We start from the raw sequence: 23,689 nt of genomic DNA on the forward strand, positions 1-23,689 counted from the left end.
GGTGTTGAGAGTTGGCGATCATCTTCATTTTGCCGTGCCACGGCAGTTGCCTCGCGATCCACTCGGCGTCGCGCTTGACGCTCTTCGGTGCTTTTGTTAGAACGTGCGGCCGACATAACTTCCCGGTCGCGGAGGCGTCGCGCGTCGCGTTCTTCAGTGGTTTCGTTAGCACGTGCGTCCGACGTCGCCTCGCGGTCGCGGTGGCGTCGCGCCTCGCGTTGTTCGGGGGTTTCGTTGCCACGTGCGTAAGACATGAGCTCTCGGTTGCGTTGGCGTCGCGCCTCGCGTTCATGGTCGGTTTCCTCGGCACGTGCGTCCGACATGAGCTCTCGGTTGCGTTGGCGTCGCGCGTCGCGTTGTTCCTCGGTTTCCGCGGCACGTGCGTCCGACGTAACCTCACGGTTGTGTAGGTGTCGCGCGTCGCGTTCTTCGGGGGTTTCGTTGGCACGTGCGTAAGACATGAGCTCTCGGTTGCGTTGGCGTCTGGCTTCAAGTTGTTTTGCAGTAGCTTGGGTGCGCAAACGCGCCTTGGCAATTGCTTTATTGTGGCGGCTTTGTTGCAACGCTTTAGCCGTTTGCGCCGCATGTATAAACGCCGCCCGTTGACGTTTTAGCTTTTTTTGTTGTTCGGTCATAACGCGCTTTGGTGCAGGTATGGAGGGTGCTTCGTCGGTGGTTGTACGGGCTTTTTTGTTGGCTTGTTTAGTTGTCGTGGTTTGCGCTTTACGCTTTCCCTTGCTTGATGTAGACATGGATACTTGGTTTCTATGGAAGAGAAAAAAGAACTTCGAATTAAGTGCAGCAAGTTGACACGTGCGTGGGAAAAGACCACCAATAGCGCTGAACGCAAAAGCGTCAACACTAAATGTCGGTTGACAGTGGGGTTGATTATCCCTACGAATGTGGAAACCCAACTGTAGTTTAGAGTAGTGTTGTAGTTGGCTAGCAATGAGGCAACACGACTGTGGTGCTCTCAAGTCGTGTTGGAGATCCCTTCCAATGGGGCCCTTCCGATGGGGCAACACGACTATGGCGCTGTGAAAATAGTGTTGCGTGCCCCCGATTTATGGGGTTCCAAACGAAACGTTGACCTGACGCCTTTCGGTATGACCAGTCTGTTTCCACCTTGCGGTGTTAACACGTCTCTGCCATTGGCCATACAATTCAAGGTGTAGACGGTTGGCTCGGATCATTAGCTTTAGGTGAAGTCCGGTTCGCTACAGGAAACTCTAGAGTGAGGCAACACAAAAATCGCGGACGCTTGGAAAATGAGTGTGTACCGGCTTGGGGATCCTCGAGATATCGGATACGTACGGAAGGTAAATGTGGGCAAAGCCATGGTACAGAAAACGCACGGTTGGCCGCACCCCCCTCGGGAGAAGTGGATATGTGGCAGGACATGAGGCAGTGAAGAATTTAGGTGAGCGTTTAGTGTATTTGTAAAGCATTTTTAAGGGAAAAAAAAATGTTGCCGTCACTACCAGCGTGCAACTTGGCATGAGCCGTCTCCCTCACGAAAGGTGCGTGATTTGGGATGGTCATGCACATGAATAAAGAATAAGTATAATGCGTGAAAGTAAATTGTTTAACAGTAAATTATGAATATGCGTGGCAGCAAACTTAATAGAAAAGATTTAAAAATATATTCTCCTATGAAAGACGCGGGGATCGATGGCGCAATAGTTTGTATGGGAAGCGCGGAGCGGCGCGGGGAAATTAATAAATACAAAAGTTAACAAAAGACGAAAATAAACGACATTAAAGGTGACGGATAAAAAATACTGACATGCCTATTGCCATCGCGGGGCACGGTACGTGGCTCCGGGCAAATCGCTCGCAAGCGAGCGTACACAGACGGACAGACAATTGTAGAGTAGGACGTTTGGCTGGTAATTGAATCGAGCATAAGCGAAACGTCCTACTCTGAAATGGTATTTTTTGTGGTTTGACGCTTGAACACACCGGTGGGCTAAACCAGTGAACTATTAGTGTTTTATGAAGGGGACACTTTTGTAGTGATTGGCCGTGTGGGGTGGTGGAGGGTTACAACACATTAATAAAGAAGGCGATGTAAAGGCAATAAGGTTGTTTTTGAATAATGGTTGGCAAAGCGTACGTGTTACATAATGAGTGACTTTACTTATTAAGCAGGCTACAGTCTACATTATAGACTGGCAGTACAAGCAGCGAGTTTAATAAGCAGGCTGCAGTGTACATTATAGAGTGGCAGTACGCTCACCCAGCTGAATGACAATTAGTACAGTGAAGATGGAAAGAATCGATTTTTGGCGCGTGTGGTTGAAACATAATGGCGCGTGGGGTTGAAACATAATGATACAGTTGTTTTTTAATCAGAAATGTTAATTGTAGTGTTTGAACGCTTGAACACAGCGGTGGCGTAAAGCAGTGAACTATGATTGTTTTATCAACGGGACACTTTTGTACTGATTGTCCGTGTGGGGTGGTGGAGTGTTACAACACATTAATAAATAAGGCGATCTAAAGCCAATAACGGTGTTTATGAATAATGTTAGCGAAAGCCTACGTGTTACCAATTGACTAACTTTATTTAAGAACCAGGCTACAGTCCACATTATAGACTGGCAGTACACCCACTGTGCTTCATAAGCAGTGCACTGACCGAATGTAATAAGCAGGCTACAGTGTACGTAATATACTGGCAGTCCGCTCAGCCAGCTGAATGAGTATTTGCACAGTGAAGTTAGAAAGAATATATTTTTTTGCGCGTCGGGTTAAAAAGTAATTAGACAGTTGTTTTGTCATTGCTATGTAATGTAGAAAATATTTCTTAAGAGTAAAAATGTATTTTCCCCCCGGGCAACGCTGTGTATAGCGACTTAATACGACAAAGTCGTCGCTTGACGACTACCCGGCTTCGCCCGGGACTTGTATCCACCACGGCCGGCCGCCTTTGTCTCCCCAGTGGCGATGTTAATACGCTACAGCAGTTACTCGTTTGAGGCAGAGTCGACCTAGGGGAGGTTCAAATAATTGTCACCGGTGGTGGCCGTGAGCGGGAATGGAACTGGGTTCGCCGGGTAGGTAGCGCAGCGTAGCGTTAAGCACTACACCCACCGCTCCTCACACACCACACACGCACAGACACACACACAGACACACACACAGACACACGCAGACACACACAGACAGAGACACACACACACACAGACAGCACGCTAAGCACTACACTACCGTTCCCCCTACACAACACACGCACACACACAGACACACACACAGACACACACACACAGACACACACACAGAGACAAACAGACACACAGACAGCACGCTAACCACTACACTACCGCTCCCCACACACCACACACGCACACACACAGACACACACACAGACACACAGACACAGACACACACACACAGACACAGACAGCACGCTAACCACTACACTACCGTTCCCCCTACACAACACACGCGCGCGCGTCCATAGGTACACATACACGCGCTTGCTGCAGACACACACGACTGTGAGGGTGCGTACGGCAGTAAACGACTGAAATAATAAAGCGGAAATGCTGCGCGAGGAACGCCTTAGACCTGCAACACATTTGTGTAATGCGAGCGTAAACACACAAACATACAAAGACATACACACACATACATACACACACGTACAAACAAACACATACACACACATACACACACATACATACACAGAGACATACACATACACACAAACACACACATACACACAAACACATACACAATACACACACACATACATGCAGACACACAGACAGACACATAACACACATACATACACACACATACATACACAGAAACACATACACACACATACATACAAACACACATACATACACACAAACACACATACATACACACAAACACATACACACACGTACATACACACATACATACAGACACGCAGACATACACATAAACACATAAAAAAAACCGACATACATACACATACAAACACACAAACACATACACACACATACATACACACATACATAGAGACACACAGACATACACATAAACACATACACACATAGACATGAGCCGGCTTCGCCCGGGACTTGGATCCACCACGCCCGGCCGCCTTTGTCTCCCCAGTGCCGATGTGAAAACGGCACACCAGTTACTCGTTTTGAGGCTGAGTCCCTCCCTCGCCACTCTCCCTCCCTCGCCACTCTCCTTCCCTCACGACTCTGTAGAGGACGTGAAACTTTTATGAATTTACCTTAGATTCGCGTGGTGGGTGTCGAGGCCTAGCACCGTGCAGAGCCTCCCGCCTCGCCTGATTTTCCCACCCGGCTGACGCTGGGTACGGGTGCCGGTCCCCCCCCCCCCCCCCCCCAGCGCTCGAACAATACTGAGTAATGGCTATTATTTAATTAATTACGGAGCCTATGAAAGTGGCGAAGGCGTGGCTAGCCGTTGGCAGGGGTGAACCGCCGTCCAATGAAACTGCAGCCCTTGGCGAAGGCGTCGCTAGCCGTTGCCAGGTCCAATGAAAGCGGCGAAGGCGTCGCTAGCCGTTGCCAGGGGCAACCGCCGTCCAATGAAAGTGCGTATGGTCCGAAATCCACACACACACACAGACAGACAGACATTCACGATTTTATATATATAGATGTATGTTGAAAGGAACAAGGATAAGTTGTTGATGTTCAAGAGTATTATTAAATGGTAAGTAAAGTTTGGATCAGTAAACAAAATAAGGGAGCAGAAAGTTGATGAAGATACGTAATTAGCGGGATTGAAATACACTTAGTGAAAGATAGACTGGGGAAAGCGAATCTTCTTAGATGATACATAATGCTATTTTTTTGGGTTAGATCGTGTAAATATGTATATGTTTCGTTAAACCTGCTACCACCCGACATAGCCAATTTAGTAAGGGTTGTCACGGAAACAGAGGATGCCAATTCGTGATGAAGAGCAAAGCCAAAACATTTACAATCTGAGTACGACGTTTCACTAGTAATTACATCTATCTTCATCAGGCAACAGCCAAATTTGTGGAGAAATCCTCCTATTTCGTTCCTTAAATAGCGGGGTAGATGTGATGCATCAATTGTGTGCCCTTCTTGCATGAAGTGCGGAAGGGATTAATGAATGCATATAAATGGCAATCATATCCATTGGCAGTTTGGTTATTTATATGGTAATCAATGCACATGCATGCACATTATGCAAGCCCATTCTTCTTGTACTTCCTGTCGATTGTGTGTACTAAAATAGCCGTGTAAATGGTAATACGTATTGACGTATGGTGACCTATATAGGTATGCACTTTAACAATGTGTTGTGCCGTAGAACCACGCGGAGACAGGGAATGCTATAAGGGCTGTTGCCGTTAATTAAACACTGTTGCACTCAACTCTCTTACTCACACCAGAGGTAGGTGCTCTATATCTGGGTCCTTTACAATAGCTGGTCCTGCTTTCGGCTATCCTTTAGGGCTCTCTCACTCGGGAACCCTCTCTCAGCCGATCCTTACTCAATACTCGGGACCCTACTCTCGGCTATTCCCTTAGCTCTCCCACTCGTCTGCCCCGAGTAGGGGTTCAGCCAACACTGCTGCGTGACGAGGAGAGAGATCCTCTTCGGCCGGTCCTTACCCTGGCTTCCCACGACGACCACGCCTTCGTCACGGGGCCCCCCTTGAGAACCCCTTTGGCGGCTCCTCCCCCTAGCTCGGACCTGCCTTTGTTCCATGACGTGATCCTTAACTGTCAACACGCTCGCACCTCTCTCTGTTCGCCCCCTCATGGTTTCACACAATACTCCTCTACAAATGTATTATTTGACGATTCACTTCCAAACAGCACTAAGTCTGTAGCTATCCGAAGGGTTACAATTAAGATGTATTCATTTATTTCACTGTCGATATATTATCTAATTAGTCTTGGCCAGTAATAACTATTTTTGCACAGAACTTCAACATTATCAAAATAAAACGAGTGTCCTTGTTGTTATGCATCTTCTGCCACTGCCGACAGTTGCACTTTGGAGTATTTAATATTACTTTGGTGTTCTTTTAATCTCGTGCTAACCATTTGTCCTGTTTGCCCAACATAGCATTTGCCACAAGTGCAATCAATCCGGTACACATCTTTTGTTGATAGCTTCGGTAATACATTAATTTCTGTATTTTAAGTACCATGCCAAATCTGATTCAGATGTTTTGTTTTTCCAAACTTCTGGCTCGTTTATGAGTTACTCCCGCAATGTACGGTATTTTAACAATTTTAATTACTTGGTCAGTTTTAATGCTCGTGTTATTTGATTTGGTTTTGGAATTTGTTGAGGTGCAACAGACGACGCGGACGCAGTTCTTCAGTAGGGGCGGATGTCAAAGTTTATTAAGGGTTAATGCCGGGAACTTTATAAAGGATTACCCCATGGGAAAAGGTACTGGGAGGTCCCTAGCTCCACCCAGGCTATTTGTGTTCTTCCCTCAGTACCGACCGAGGGGTCATCCAACTCGATCGGCCGGGTGAAGTAGCTACCCTAACCTGGTGCTAATTCTCCCTACCCCGGGTCCCGACGCTTACAACCCTCCTCGTCCCTGGCCCAGCTTAAGTACCCCTGCGAGACCTCCCTTCCTCCCACCCGCAGGTGCCCATCACGTCACCTGTCCTGGCGTCACCGCACCTGGAGGGCGAGCGTAACGTAATGTCCGCAACCACTTCTCTACACATTCAATAACCTGTTGCTTTGTGCATCATTGTAACTATTCATTTGCAGCGCTTCTTTATCATGTTTAATTTTGCTTCTCAGACTATCCCCATCTGACACTTTCTTAGGCCGATGTATGAGCGTCTTAATGAGAGAGTATTTCTGTGCACGGTGATGGCGTGACTCAGAGCGGCATCAGTCTGAATTTTCTTTCATTAAATGCTGTGTGTTATTTTACCATTTCGACTGAGCCCGAGCAGAATATCCAGAAATTTGAGAGTTATGTCATCTTACACTTCCATGGTGAACTGGTTGGATGGGTTTTGCGAGTTTAAATGATTTAGACATTCGTTAAGTGTATTTTTTCCGTGTGGTCAGACAACAAATGCGTAATCCACATATCTAAACCAAGCATAGGGTTTCAGTGTGCTTGAAGCGATTAATTTTGTTTCAAAATCTTCCATGAACAATGTTGCTATCATAGCCGACAAAGGAAAGCCTATTGCTGTCCCTTCCTTTTGTTTACATAAGTCACCTTTGCACAATAAATAGTTGTGCTTTAGACAGTGTTCAGCTAGTCGTGGAATATATTTGGCTAAAATTGTGTTCAATAACAGTGTTATTTAATTGACTCGTTGACTGGAACCCTCGTGAATAGAGAAGTCATATAAAAACTTACGAGAATGTCATTAGGGTACTGAATTTGTACATGGACGATTTGCGTACCAGATTAATTGCAGTTGCTGCAAATGCTATGTTGGGCAAACATGATGAATGATCAGCACAATACTAAAAGAACACCAAATAAATATTATTTACTCCCAAAAAAACTGTCAGCAATGGCAGAACACGTATGCCAACAAGGACACTCAATTGATTTTGATAATGTGGAAGCGCATAATGATTTACTACTGGCCAAGACTAATTAGATAATCTATCGAAATTGAGAGAAATGTAAAAAAATCACGATTCGAATAGTTACAGACTTAGTGCTGCTTAGAAACGAATCATCAAATAATATATTTTTTAAATGCATGCCTATACAGATCACCATATTTCAATATGGATTACCATTGGTATGGCTATTTTAGTACACATGGAATGAGCAACTTCCACGACGTCTCGCATAGAGGGTACTTTATTCACATATGCAGCACAACACAGACTCCGCTCCTTTTCCCTTCCGAATATACTCTGCGATAAAAACGCCCTTAGACCATGCTCATCTTCGATCCACTGGCAGAGATTCACCCCGCTCCCGCGGCCTCGCCGCTGGTTGATAGCGTAGTCGGATGACGAAGAGAGAAGACGACAGCAGCGACGTAGTTCGGACCCAAGGATCCCCACACCGACCACGAGTCCTCCTCTGCCTCTGCTTATATTCCCCCTGGCGCAGCTAGGCTCTGCCTCTGGCCACGCCCTCTCGTGGAATCTTCTCGATGGTTCACGAAGCATCTTTCCCGACTCTGCCCATAACCTTTGGCCCAGATACCGTCCCCTCTTAGGATTGGATGGTGGTAAATAATAGTGCCTGTTCCGCGCTACCCTTTTCCAACCAGTAGATGTCGCTCTCTCATTACACACACAATCTACAAGATGTACAAGAATAATGGGGCTTGCAAAATGTGCATGCATAACGTGCGTTGATTACCATATAAATAAACCAACCGCCAATGGAAACCTATTGTCATTAATATGGATGCATTTATCCCCCCCCCCCCAAACACTTTGTGCAAGAAGAGTGCACAAGTGTGGTCATCACATCTGTGCCTCAATATAAGGAACGAAACAGGTGGACTTCACATATCTGGCTGTCGTCTGATGAAGCTAGTTGCAATTACTGGTGAAACGTCAGTGTGCTCTACTAGTAATACATTGGCATGTTCTATTTACGTGACAACCAGTTCACGATAATAAGATCCAGTGTGTGACTGGGAGTTGGCGATGACACATTTTAGATAGGTCCATGGATTCAAGGAAGGAAGGAAAGGAAACCCTTAGAAACAGGTTTCTTAGCATTATCGACACCTTCTTGGTTCTTTCGGTAAAGTCACGTAGAATGGAAATAATAAAATAATAAAAATAAAACATAATAAAATAATTCTCACGAAGCTTCGTTATTATGTTTTATTTTTATTATTTTATTATTTCCATTCTACGTGACTTTACCGAAAGAACCAAGAAGATGAATCCCTGCAGTCACGAAAGCTTTAAATCGAAATTATCAACACCATTATTCAGATGATCTGCGATCATCAGTGAGGTGGAGGTCAGACGTAACGTTCAGGTTAAATCTAGAGGAGTCAGATAAAATGTCCTCGTTGACTTTACAACTGCAAACCTAATATTTGATGGAGGCAGATGAAGATCAAACGAATTATGTTGGGAAAAATTACGCGGATTAAACTCAATGTCAGGTTTTAAAATTATATTGCAACTGCGACATTTACCAGGACAGCAAACATACGTGAATTGGAACCCCTGGGAACTGTTTCAGCTCATGTAAGTAGGTCTAGGATAGAATTCATTGACATACAAAACAATGTGTCTATCTTATGGACGATTTTATATAACGAAGGACATATGATTGATTTACCTAATATTTAGTAGTGCAAATACATTGTGGTGGAAATTTTATAATGTAACAAACATTTATCAGCTGGTTGCAGACAAATTAAATCTTTACAAGGAGGGAAAAATAAAACACTAAATTGGAATTTACTTCATGCAGGTATATCGATACGTCAATCTGAGATTGAGAGAATCAAATAATAAATCAACTGCTGGTCATTATTATTGTAAGATTAAAAGTGAATGCCTCTATACTCGAGCATAGCTTGTGGCCTCCAACTCGTGGCATTGTCTCTGAATATAGGCGCTGGACTTACAAGTGCTTATTTTTAATGTGGCTTGTTCACCAGGAGACGTTTACGACATGGGGTAAAATTCGCCAGATTATAGGCACATTTTATAGAACAGTGGAATAGTGTGTGTATATTTAATCTAAAGAGGTAGGGGTAATGCAGACTAATATTTAAAAGGAAGACAAGAAGTGTTAATTCAAATTTAATAAACTTTGACAAAACGAATACAAATTACCGTCAATAAATTGAAAACATGTGATCAACCAACAGGCAGGCTCCAGGATATTTAATGAGCAGACACATTGTTGGTACTAATCTACGAATGAGCGGCAGGCTGGTCCAGAATGGATCTAATGAGAGAAAGGGGCCGTGTGGTGTCACGCTATATGGGGGAGTGAGAATCTTATTGTGTTGCCATGGTGGCATAGGGGGTAGTGAGCGATGCATGTCAAAGCAAACACTAAGTTGCATACATTTAAGTAATAATGTTGTTTAACTGCAGATGTTAGCGCAAATGAACAATATTCCATTCTATTTTATAATGTTACATTTTTCCTGCAGTTAATCATGAAGTATTTTAACATTATACTAGCTGTACTACCCGGCTTCGCCTGGGACTTGTATCCACCACGGCCGGCCGCCTTTGTCTCCCCAGTGGCGATGTTAATACGCCACACCAGTTACTCGTTTGAGGCTGAGTCGACCTATGTGAGGTTCAAATAATCTTGATCGGTGGTGGCCATGAGCGGGAATCTAACTCGGTTCGCCGGGTTGGTAGCGCAGCGTAGCGTTAACCACTACACCCACCGCTCCTCACACACACAGACGCACACACACACAGACACACGCAGAAACACACAGACAGACACAGACAGACACAAAGACAGCACGCTAACCACTACACTACCGCTCCCCACACACCACACACGCAGACACACACACAGAACACACACACAGACAGACACACACACACAGACACACAGACAGCACGCTAACCACTACACTACCGCTCCCCACACACCACACACGCACACACACAGACACACACACAGACACACACACAGACACACACACAGACACACACACACAGACACACACACACAGACACACACACACACAGACACACACAGGCAGCACGCTAAGCACTACACTACCGTTCCTCCTACACACCACACACGCACACACACAGACACACACACACAGACACACACACACAGACACACACACACAGACACACACACACAGACACACACACACAGACACACACACAGACACACACACACAGACACACACACACACATAGACACAGGCAGTACGCTAAGCACTACACTACCGTTCCCCCTACACAACACACGCGCGCGCGTCCATAGGTACACATACACGCGCTTGCTGCAGACACACACATACACACACATACATAACCGCACATACACACAAACACATACACACACATGCATACACACAAACATACACATACATACAAACACACACATACATACACACAAACACATACACAATACACACACACATACATACAGACACACACATACATACACACAAACACATACAGACACATACATACACACATACATACAGACACAGAGACATACACATAAACACATACACACATAGTCATGACCCGGCTTTGCCCGGGACTTGTATCCACCACGCCCGGCCGCCTTTGTCTCCCCAGTGGCGATGTTAATACGCCACACCAGTTACTCGTTTTGAGGCTGAGTCCCTCCCTCGCCACTCTGCCTCCCTCGCCACTCTGCCTCCCTCGCCACTCTGTAGAGGACGTGAAATTTGTATGAATTTACCTCAGAGTGGCGTGTTGGGTGTCGAGGCCTAGCACCGTGCAGAGCCGCCCGCCTTGCCTGATTTTCCCACCCGGCGAACGCTGGGTACGGGTGCCGGTCCCCCCCCCCCCCCCCGCGCTATTAAAAATGGCGTCCACCCCGCGGAGAAAAGTTGCTACTCGTTGCCAGGGGCAACCGCCGTCCAATGAAAGCGGCGAAGGCGTGGCTAGCCGTTGCCAGGGGCAACCGCCGTCCAATGAAAGTGCAGTCCACACACACACACACAGACACACAGACATGAACGATTTTATATATATAGATTATAATTAACACGATTTTATTCCAGGAGTGATTTTGTTGTTTTTGGCAGTGTAACTACTGCAAATTAATAATGCGAATGTTCATCCGAATTAACACGGTATTAGATTGTTTGAAGGCACTTTATTTTAGGATAATACCATGCTAATAATACAAGTGCATATATTTCATTAACAGATTTTTCAGAAACGATCCAAGGAAATGGAACGTTTCACGTTGCATTGACAAAAACTCTGCACAAGGACTTCAAATTCGTAATCAACGAGCGAAATCACAAAAGGCTGGTTTTTATCTACCCATGCAGTCGTGATGAGGACGAGATTAAGAAGTGTGAGAAGATGCTTGGTAAGCCATTAACATTTTTTTTTTCTTAAAACACTGAACACGTTGCTCCATTTGCACTCCATAATATTCACAGACAAGTTGTTAAGGTAAGTCGAGGTACAAGTAATTTAAGTCAATATAACAGTGGCGACTCGTGACATTTACAGTAGGTGGGGTTGTTGTGAGTGACCTCTGAAAAGATGATGTTCTAATCAAGAAAAACCTTGTCATGTCTTTGGAAATCCTAATCTACCAACAGTAAACATTTATATAGAACTAGCAGCAAGTATACGGCTTTGCTCAGAGGAAAGTATATATATTTCAAAACTTGTCTTCTCTTAAAAAAACATAACAAATATTAAGCTCTGAGGGCAAGCTGAAGCTAACCTCAAACAAGAGGCTAACCTCCCTGTTCCTGATGACCACTTGTGTTGCGATCGAAACGTCGTGATATTTTTTATTCACTTTATTTTTATTATTTTATTGTAATTTTTTTCTATCTACTTGACTTTACCGAAATAATCATAGGATATGAATTCCTGCAGTCACGAAAGTTTAATGTCAAAAATACTAAGATCTTATGAAAGCCCGGCATTCCGTTTGTCCATGTGTCCATCAACAAAATAGATAGAGCCTTTTAGAAGTCCTTAATCAAAAAGTTACCGAAAGTGGGGTAAAAGGTTTCCAACTGTTGTCGACCCCCCCTGCCCAATGTTTTTTTACTTTGTAGGCATATATACCTCGTACATACAATACAAGAAGTAGTATCTAGTGACTCTACAGTCGTATCTACTGACTCCATAGTAGTAGCTACTTACTATAGTAGTAACTACTGACTCTATGCTAGTATCTACTGAATCTAAAGTAGAATATACTGACTGTAGTAGTATATACTGGCTCTTTAGTAGAATATGCTAACTCTGTAGCTGTATTCACTGACATTACAGTAGTATATACTGCCTACAGTAGTATCTACTGAATCTACAGTAATATCAACTGACTATAGTAGTATCTACTGAATCTATAGCAGTATCTACTGAGACACCATCTTCCTTTATGTATATTTATTATGAATAATGTCTGCTGACAACTCAACGTGTAACCGCAAGTGACTATATACACTTGGGCAATTAGACAACTCTATTCTGAGACAATGTAACTATAGCCTCAAGACTACTCGAATACGATGGAAATTACCCGTTCTCAGACGACGACGTTGAGGGCATTCCCCACACAACAGCCCCCAGGTCCAGTCTGCGCCGGCTCTTATCCCTCGCATGACCCGGCCACACCCCTATTCCCGAACTCTCGCTCACCACACCTGGCCCTATCAATCTCTGCCCTTATTACACTTTGTCACCATTGGGTCCCGTGCTTCCCCTCATGTGACCCTGTCAATGCTTATCCCATCAATCATCATTAGCATGTCAATTAGTAACCATGGTTCCGGGGAAACAAACTGTCCCTCTATCACCCGTGCTGTCCTTAGAGTAGTATCAACTAACTGTAATAGTACCTAATGACTTTGCAGTAGTATTTTCTGACTATTTAGTAGTATATACTGACTATGTAGCAGTAACTACTGACTCTACAGTAGTATCTACTGACTGTCATAGTATTTACTGACTATAGTAGTATCTACTGACTCTACAGTTGGATCTACTGACTTTAGTAGGAACTACTAACGCTGCAATAGTATCTCCTGACTCTATAATAGTACCTACTGACTGTTGTAATATCTATTGACTTTTTAGTAGAATATGATGACTCTGTAGTAGTATCTACTAACTGTGCAATAGTATCTACTGACTCTACAGTAGTATCTACTAACTGTACAGTAATATCTAATGACTACAGTAGTATCTATTGACACTACAGTAGTATCTACTGACTACAGTAGTATCTACTGACTACAGTAGTATCTACTGTCACTACAGTAGTATCTACTGACTCTATAGTAGTGTAGTGGCATAGCACTGGCTGCTGTCGGAATAGGCTAATTGCAGTGGGTGTCAGGACCCACGTCAGCAGGCCACGATAGACGCGAGAGGGCGATATCTAGAGGAAAGGTCACAGAATGGGCCTATTGGGAAGCCTCAGGAACCCGCTAGTAGGTTCCAGAGAGGGGGCGTGGCCAGGGGGGAGCGAGGCCACGCTGAGAGTATAAGAAGGGCCCCTGTGGGGGGCCTCGGGACTGTTGCTGGAAGTGGGATCCCCCTCATGCTACTCAAGTCCATCGTTAGCATCTTGTCACCACCGTCGCTGTCGTTTGTCGCCAATGTCGCTGCCGTCTTCACTCGATATTGCACTGCTAGATGGTTGCTGGCTGTCTCCATCAGTGCCGTTATATTTAGATGGTCATAGTTGTGTCCAAGCTAGCGACTGTAGAGTGTGCACCCACATAGGATATGTTTTATCCTGATGGTGGTCGTTAAATAAAAGATCTGCCTCAAAGTATTATCATCTCTGAGTAAGTCACTACAGTATTATCTACTGACTGTAGTAGTATTTAATGACTATAGTAGTTTCTACTGACTCTACAGGAGGATCTACTGACTATAGTAGAAACTCCTCACTCTATAATTGTATATACTGACTGTAGTAATATCTACTGAATCTTGATTTGAAGCTTTTGTAACTGCAGGAATCCATACTCTTTGGTTCTTTCGGTAAAATCACATAGGTAGAAAATAATATATCACTGCTGTGCCACTATACCCACTCCACTGCTGTACCACTATACCCACTCCACTGCTGTACCACTATACCCACTCCACTGCTGTACCACTATACCCACTCCACTGCTGTACCACTATACCCACTCCACTTCTGTACCACTGTACCCACTCCACTCTTGTGCCACTATACCCACTCCACTGCTGTACCACTATACATTCTCCATTGCTGTACCACTATACCTTCCCCAATGCTGCACGACTATACCCACTCTAATTATGTACGACTTTTGTGGTGTAGACGACTCAGAGACGGAACTTCTTATAAGGGCTTCCGCCATTTATTAACACTTGGTAATACACAGGCTCACACCAGAGGTAGGTATCCCTACACTCGGTCCTTCACGTGGACCCCAGGCTCTACTTCCATCCTAGCCTCGGCTATCTCCTTGGGCTCTCTCACTCGAGTGGGGATGGGGGTTCAGCCAACACCGCCCGACCGAGAAGAGCAGCACCCCACTTACTCTAGCCGGCTCTCACGGACATCCTCGAGCCTTACTCCTGGCTATCCCTTTGGCTCCTTCACCCGATCTACATCCCACGCTCCCACAATGACCCTGCCTTCGTCACGGGGTCCCCCTTAAGTACCCCCTTGGGTGGTTCCTCCCCCTTTCTCGGACCAGCCCCCTTTCTTCTCGAGATCTGCCTATGGAGCTCATGACATGACATCATCACGCCTCACGGCACCCATGACGTCACGTTATCACACTACTCCTCTACATCACCCCCCCCCCCCTAAAAGAATCAATTACACTAAAGCAGCTCTGCACCGAACCCAATGCGTAAGACCGCAACCAACAATTAGAACAATTAACCAAGAACAATAACGATGTGGAAGTGAGTATGAAGGCAGAGCCATCTGCAGGAGAACAAAATAGGAGATAACGCAGGATGGCAATGTAGGAAGGCCTTCACCCCGTGGTGCTAGGCGTCGACTACGTGACGGCGACAACGGGCCCAAGGGGGTGGTCAGCAGAACTGAGCGCCCCTGGAACGTGTATGAGCCACCGGTCCGTTCCTGCGGGCAGCGTCGGGTGTCCGAGCAGGCAAGCATCCGTCGACGTCAGCCTCGTCGCCGGGTACCCAACAGGAGGCTCCTCGGGAGCTACTCGGGGAGGTTCTTTGGGCACACAGACAGGGGTTTCACACCGCAAAGCATCCCAGCCAGGGCGGCCCGGCTCGTCGGATGCATCAAGCACTGGCCACTCAGGAAGTGGAGATGAATCAACCCTGCTAGCTGGCACATATCTTTTCAACCACGACGGGTGGACAATCCAGTGCCGGCGACTGAAGCGGATGCGAACACACTGCGGCCGGCGGACCTCCACGACCTCAACAGGGCCTTGCCAAGGGCGATGCAATTTTGGGGACGTCCCAACGGGCACCTGGGGGAAAGGAAGCCAAGTTTTTTGGCCCTTTACCAATGGAAGCCTGGAACCCTGGTGCTTTGGCAAGTCACTTTCCGGCTGACCGAATTGTCGATGGCCACTTGTCGTGCCTCACGCAGCCTGGCGAGCACGACCTTCATTGAAGCAGGCACCACATATCCCTTTCTTAAATGACCCCAGGTCCATTTGGACGTGCATCGGGGGCTCCGGTACCCTCTCGTACATTAAATAAAAGGACGAGAACCCCGTTGAGGCATGAAGGACCAACCTGTACGTGGCCAGGACCCCTGGAATGAACAGGTCCCAGTCCGACTGGGACATAAACACGTGGTGGCACAATATGCACGTGAAGGTGCGGTTCAACCGTTTGACCATTCCGTTGGACTGAGGATGGTAGGGCGAAGTATGTATTTTCTTGGTATCGAGGAAGTCGCAGACAGTGGCGGCTCCTGCAAAATCTCTCAGGGGGGGCAAATGTCTGGATGATTGATAAGGATAAGGTCCACCCATGCAATGGATAAATTAACAGCTTAAGCATGTAAAGGCAACTTCACTTCTTTAATATTAATGAAAAATAAAGTGACTCTTACAGTACATCTTGTTTGTTTCTATACTCACTATTATTACAATCCACTCAGTTTCTTTTATTAAAGATTCCACTAGGTGGCGACAAATAATATCGTTGACTGAAACGTGCTTACATATGATGACGTAAGCACGTTAGTGCGAGCCCTCCCGGAAGCCATAGAGAATGCATTGCAGCGCCCGCCGTTCGAAAAAAAAACATCTTTGAATGTAAGTCTATGGGAACACTCTGGGCGATTCTCAGCCAGAGTGAAATCGCCCAAAAAGAGGCGGTACTCCACAGAACGTGACATGACGCTGATTGGACTATATCCAGAGGCACAGTAACGGCTCGCGTAACTCTGTGGTTGAATGAGATTGGCGGTGCGTCGCCCAATCGCCCTAATGAAGAAACCGCCCCTGGTCGCAGATCTCCTTGAGCAACCGAGAAGAAAAATTCTGACTCAGATTGGTCAGCAGTTGTTCGGGAGCACCCTTATCCAGGACATAACCCTACACAAAGGCCTCGGTGATGGACGAGGCCGATTGGTCCATCAATGGCCATGCCATAGGCCAGCACGTGAGGTACTCAACTTCGACTATGAGATACTTGTGGCGCCATTGGGAGGTTGGAAATGGGCCCAAAATGTCAAGGGCCACAAGCTCATTAACACGAGAAACCCAGATGGACTGTAGCAGGGCCCGATCACGGCAGAGCATGAATCAGTTTCCCTCGTAGTGCAGTGGGCACCACTACACAATATCGTTCCAGCTCTGTGTCCCAATGCATATGAAGGCCGTCGTGCATGGCAATGACCGAGGTGGCCGACGGAGCGGAAATCTGGGCGTGTTACTCAACCCGGCGATGCAGCCTCAGCAGAGAGGAATCCTCCCATTTGCAACCTCGACCATTCCTTCAGATGGAGACCCAGGCCAAAATCTGCAGGCAGCGGTACACCTAGAGGGGAGGAGGCGCGTTGACCGTTGCTACCAACTGGGCCACGGTTACAATTGGGGCCCTGCAGTGACCCGAACCCATGGTGCACACCCACCTGCCGAATGTAGGCAACCTGGACAGCCCATCCGCATTACCATGGTGTGCCCCCTTCCTGTGGATGACATCCAAAGTATATTCCTGCAGAACCTCGAGCCAGCAGGACAGCTAACCCGAGGGCTGATCAATCCATAAGGAATATTGCAGACCGCATGGTCTGTCCGAATGATGAACCGCCTGCCGTACAAGTATGGCCAATATAATTGCACGAAAAAGACGATGGCCAGCAGCTCTCTACGAGTCACACAGTATCGCTGCTCCGTGGGAGACAAAGCACGACTGCCATATGACCACCTGGGCCAATACAGCCCCTTAGCCTGTGTCACTGGTATCAGTGTCAAGCACAAAGGGCAGGGAGAAGTCGGGGTACCCCAAGGGTGGCGCATCAGCCAGGGATGCTCGAAGTGCAACAAATGCTGATTTTGCCTCCTTTCCCCAGTGAAACTTCTGGCCCTTTGGGGACAGCGTGTGTAGTGGTTTTGCTACCGTACCAAAATTGCGCACAAAGCGGCGGTAGTACGAGGCGAAGCCAATGAAGCTGCGTACCTTGGCAACAGATGTGGGAGTCGGCCACGCCCAAACGCAAGCTGTCTTTTCAGGGTCCATGGTGAAACCTTACGTGCTAACAATATGGCCCAAATATTTCACTGATGGCTGAAACAATGGCATCTTTGGGGTATAAATTTCAAGCACACACGTTGACGAAGACCGACTCCAAATGATGCAAGTGTTCGTCAAACGTACGGCTGAAAACAATGACGTCCTGTAAGTAAATTAAGAAAGATTCCCAATGGAAACCCACAAAAACGATCTCCATGAGGCATTGGAAGGTGGCCGGGGCCGAATGGAGGCACATAGGAAGCCGAATGAATTGGAACAGGCCCTGGGGTGTGCAGAACGGTGTCTTTTGTCTGGAGGCATCATCCAACGGCAATTGCCAGAAGCCAGAAAACAAATCTAGGGTTGAAAAGAACCACGCACCGAAGAGGGCATCGAGGGAATTGTCCATGCAGGGAAGGAGGTAGTCATCAGCCACCGAAATCATGTTTAATTTATGAAAGTCTACGCAAAAACGGAGACTCCCATCCCGTTTCTTGACTAACACAATGGGGGTGCGCCAAGGGCTAATAGAAGGAGAGATAATGTCCGCTGCCAACATCTCGTCAACAGCCAGGCGGACATGATCCTTTTTCCTGGGGCTGAAATGATGTGAATTAAGCCGAATAGGGGGCGAATTACCCGTGTCAATGTGATGCTTGAATTTGGGCGTGCGTCCGAAATCGAATTTGCTTTGACAAAAGATATCGGAGAATCACTCAATAAATGCATGGAGCCTCTGGCGCTCTTCGGGGGACAAGAGGGCATTTTCACGACACAGCGTATCAATTTAAGATGCGTTGGGCTTCCCATCCTGCACCACACCAGCCACATCTCTCCCAGCCTGCATGACGTCATTGGGTGGAAGAGCTGGGGTCGTGTGCACCAAAACGGTGTAGGCCAGAATAGTTACCCACAAAGGACCCGAATTAAGAATTTGTTAAAAGGTTCCTGGTCCTTCGACACAACTGTCAGGGCACCCACCAAGCATGATGTTCTAGAAAAGTAGTTAAATAGGGACAAAGGTATGCCCACCTCCCGGCGTCTGCAAATCCAGGGGTTTGCGAAACCATAGGGGTATCAATAGCTGTGGCCCAGGTGGAATGGTCATGGAATCCCAAGACAAAGCTTGCACACTGGCGGCAAAATGGGACAACACGGTGGGGGAACGCAAGAAGTTCAACCGACGGCCCGATGGCATCTCCACACGACCCTGGTCGATAAGTATTTTAATGGGCATTTTGGCCAAGAAATCCGTACCCAAAAGGCATGGCACTGCCAATACCTTAAAGATTAAGACAGGCCCTACCAATGCAATCTCACCAATTCAAATAGAGGCAACTATGTGGCCCAATATACCCAAACTACCACCATTTGCGCAACACAAGTCCCTTGTACCGGCCTCAATGGACCAACGCTGTGTGGCAACAACACAAAAATGCATTCAGATATAATGGTGGCCGACGCACCCATGTCCACCAAAATCCGGACTTCCACCCCCTGGACAAAACCAGTGACCGCGGAGGAACCCGCCGCGGCCGCCAAAACCCTATGCGTGAGCGCATCCCATTCATGGACCCGCTTCGGCCACCTGGAGAATAGCGGCATGTGAACACTGAGAGTTTCAGAACTCTTAGTGTTGTTCAGGTGATTATGAACATTATCCCCACTAGATGTGTGAGGTGAGGGGAACGGCTGAGTGACCAATATGTCGCGACTCGCCTGAGGCCCGGATGACAATGCCGATGTGGAGAAGGAGGAAGACGGGGTCCTCTGAAGGCAACAGGAGTGTTGCAGCAGCCCAACGCGATGTGACCCTGCTGGCCACAGCGGAAGCAGCCAGTGGACGTGAAAAAATGGTGCCCGGCTGCTGCGTCGCATCTCACGAATAAATGGCGCCCAATTGCTTTGTCGCGTCTGTTTGGAGAATGGCGCCAAATTAGAAAGTGCCGGGAGGTCAAATGGCTGGAACCCGCCGATCCTGTTCCAAAAAGTGCTGGGTGTGCGCAGTTGGGTTCCCACCTCCGACATCGCGGCGACAAGCTGCGCCGCCGACTGCAACAGTTGCCCAAACTGGCCCGCGAGGAGACGCCAGCTGCCACCTACTACTGCTCTGGTCAGCCGGGCTCCACGGGACGCATCTCCTGGGCCCCGGACTCCGGGGACATTGCGGAGAGACCTCTTCCGGGCTGTCCTCGTCGTCTGATCTTGCCACAGGTTGGGTCTTGCATTTCGCCGCCAACTTTGAAATGGCGACGAAGGCTGGAGTCACTTCTGGCACCAGTTGTTGTGGCATAGACGACTCAGAGACGGAACTTCTTAAAGGGCTTCCGGCGTTTATTAACACTTGGATATACACAGGCTCACACCAGAGGTAGGTATCCCTACACTCGGTCCTTCACGTGGACCCCAGGTTCTATTTTCGTCCTTGCCTCGGCTATGTCCTTGGGCTCTCTCACTCGAGTCGGGATGAGGGTTCAGCCAACACCGCCTGACCAAGGAGAGCAGCACCCCACTTACTCTAGCCGGCTCTTAACGGACTTCCTTGAGCCACACTCCCGGCTATCCCTTCGGCTCCTTCACCCGATCCACATCCCACTCTCACACAATGACCCTGCCTTCGTCACGGGGCCCCGCTTAAGTACCCCCTTGGGCGGCTCCTCCCCCTTTCTCGGACCAGCCCCCTTTCTTCTCGATATCTGCCTACGGCGCTCATGACATGACGTAATCACGCCTCATGGCGTCCATGACGGCATGTCATCACACTACTCCTCTACACCACTATTACCACTATACCTTCCCCAATACTGCACAACTATACCCACTCCACTGCTGTGCCACTATACCCACTCCACTGCTGTACCACGACATCTGCCCACTCCTTGATTAATGTAGTGCCTTGCATTCTCTACTGCTGTACCACTATACACTATCCACTGCTATAGCACTAAACCCACTCCACTTCGGTATCACTATGCCCACTCCACTTTTGTATCACTATACCTACTCCACTTCTGTATCACTATACCCACTCCACTGCTGTACCACTACACCTTCCCTGACGCGATGCTACTTCACCTCCCACACCTTGATTACTATAGTGCCTTACATTATGACGCTGCATCTTCGTTGCTGTACAGGCTGTAGTTTGTTAAGAATTTTGCGGCCAGAATGCTATACATACCTGTAGTTGATTCAACTGAGTCGCAGACGTACATCTTGGAGGCAACACATTTATTTCAACCAACACATAACACAAAGGGGTTACTGCCCCTTTACCAGACAACAGCCTCTGGTGGTGGACCACCAGGCTAAACTACACTAACACACACTGGGAGTTAGCTACAACGGACGGACCCTGGCTCGCTACCAGGTCCACGTGTTGGTGACTCTTCCTTGACGTGGAACGTAGATCTTCAGATGACGGTAGCAATGCTGAACACCGGTCCCCATGGGAGCCGGTTTATATGCTCCCGAGTCATGGCCGGCCCCGCCCTTAGCCAGGTCCACCTTCGAAAGACCTCTGGACAATCTCTCGATCCTTCCCGTAGAACCTTCTCCCGACACGTGACCACCCCTTAGCCCCCACCTGGGGCGCCATGTATACTTTATTGGTCACGTGTCCTTCGGGGTCAACCAGAGTGCCATGGCCCACAGTAACCTCGTTCCCGTGGCCTGCACTCTCACACCCTACCCTGTAGGGGTCAGCACCACACGCAGAGCGTGGTGCTCTCAATGCTGTCGCCCAGCGCTCACCAAGTCCCCTCCAGGGCTGGTACTACACCCACATATACAGAGTGTATGCGATGGCAATGCATTGCACGCCGTGCCTCACTAGAGCCGGCATCACACAGTGACATCCATGATGTCAATACATGTGTGATGTCCGCGATGCGAATACATCGCATGCCATGCTTCTCTAGGGCCAGTACCGCTCAGTGACATCTGATATGTTACTACATACCCACTGGTTTCTAGTACAGTGTCAGTTGGGTTTTAAAAAGTATTATTATTACCCTAAAGGCCCTGAATAATTTAGCACCAATCTACCATCGTGAATCGCATTACTCTTATGTTACGTAGATATATTTGAGGTATCCTTTGTGTTCCGAGGTCTAGGATCCACATTCTGTGGGACTGGGCTTGTGTCTGCATAGCCCCCAGACTCTGAAGCACTCTGCTGAGAGAGTATTCTGCTTCATTCGGAATCTCAACGTTCCTTCCTGTTCAGCAAGGCTTTTTCCTGATTGTGTTACTGAGTGCTTGCCTTCCATTTTATTATTTTGTTGCTAATGTAAGGTTTTGCTCACCTTATTAGATTATCATTGTATACAGAACTCTGTTATCACTGAGTTAAGGTTACAATATAAATACACATTATTGGCATTATTTAGTTTTTTGGCTTCAACGCCTACCAATGTTTTTGCTACTCTCCAAACTGATTTATAAAATGTGTAATAACTACAAACTTAACTCCAGTACTAAATTCAGAAGAAGGATCCATTTACCAAAAATGGCTACAAGGCATTGGTATATGGATCCTTAACGTAATAACACTATTAAAGGCAGAATAGCTATTGTTTCACGCAACAGAGACTTTGGGTATTCATAGCATCACCACATCTAGATGATATTCCAGGGGTGGACTTTATGAGTATGGTAGAATTTGTTGTAATCAAGCCATTATGACGTTCCTCAACGGTATTTTACACAGACCACTTTTTGCAATGATTTATGTCATTATTCAGGGTTGGTGTACCGTGTGCCACGTTAATACTGTATGCGTTTCAAGTTCATGTTGAATATATTCATAAATATATTAATGTCTTATTTCTGCCAGAAAGTGAATCTGTCCATCTATAGCAGGGGGCATGATAATTTTCATTAAGATGATCCAGTATTATCAACAACGACTTACATTAGATAAAACCAACGACATTTAACAGAGGATTTCCCAAAACATGGACACACAAACCAGAGCAAATTGAGTCATAAACCCAGCATTTAAATCAATCTTTCTTCGTGATGTTATGCTATTCTGTGGCTTTAAACAGGACGTTTTTGCTAATTAAATACTTCTGATGAACAAAACACATCTGAAAACCTTAAAGAATGCATACAATTTGCATATATTTGTATTTCTTGTTATTTAAAGGTGTCACGTTGTCATTGCCATCGTTAATTTTGTTCATTTACACTTTTGTACACCCACATTTTTCCAAAAACGGGGGTTACGTTCTTTAAAATATTTACAATTGGCACATTCGCGATCTGTATATTCAAAGGCATATTGGGGAAACTAGGAATTAATTAAAATATAATAAATCACGACGTTTCGGGCGCAACACAAGCGTCCGTCATC

General features: G+C 46.8%; 2 protein-coding genes across 5 annotated transcripts in view; one reads left to right on the forward strand and one right to left on the reverse strand.

Moving 5' to 3' along the window:
- The window catches only part of LOC133361284 (zinc finger protein 239-like), an 807,570-nt gene that overhangs the window by 686,204 nt on the left and 97,677 nt on the right, over positions 1–23,689 (reverse strand). The gene's annotated exons all lie outside the window — the stretch shown is intronic.
- Positions 18,837–23,689, forward strand: part of LOC133361348 (zinc finger protein 585A-like) — a 75,318-nt gene continuing 70,465 nt past the window's right edge. Inside the window, exons 1-2 of the mRNA XM_061580278.1 lie at positions 18,837–18,842; positions 20,338–20,544. Coding sequence (XP_061436262.1) covers positions 18,837–18,842; positions 20,338–20,544 — 213 coding nt within the window. The remainder of the gene's footprint in view (positions 18,843–20,337; positions 20,545–23,689) is intronic.

The sequence above is a fragment of the Lethenteron reissneri genome, chromosome 72 (genome assembly GCF_015708825.2).
Source record: "Lethenteron reissneri isolate LAM-NWPU_2019-01 chromosome 72, ASM1570882v1, whole genome shotgun sequence".
Classification (NCBI taxonomy): domain Eukaryota; kingdom Metazoa; phylum Chordata; class Hyperoartia; order Petromyzontiformes; family Petromyzontidae; genus Lethenteron; species Lethenteron reissneri.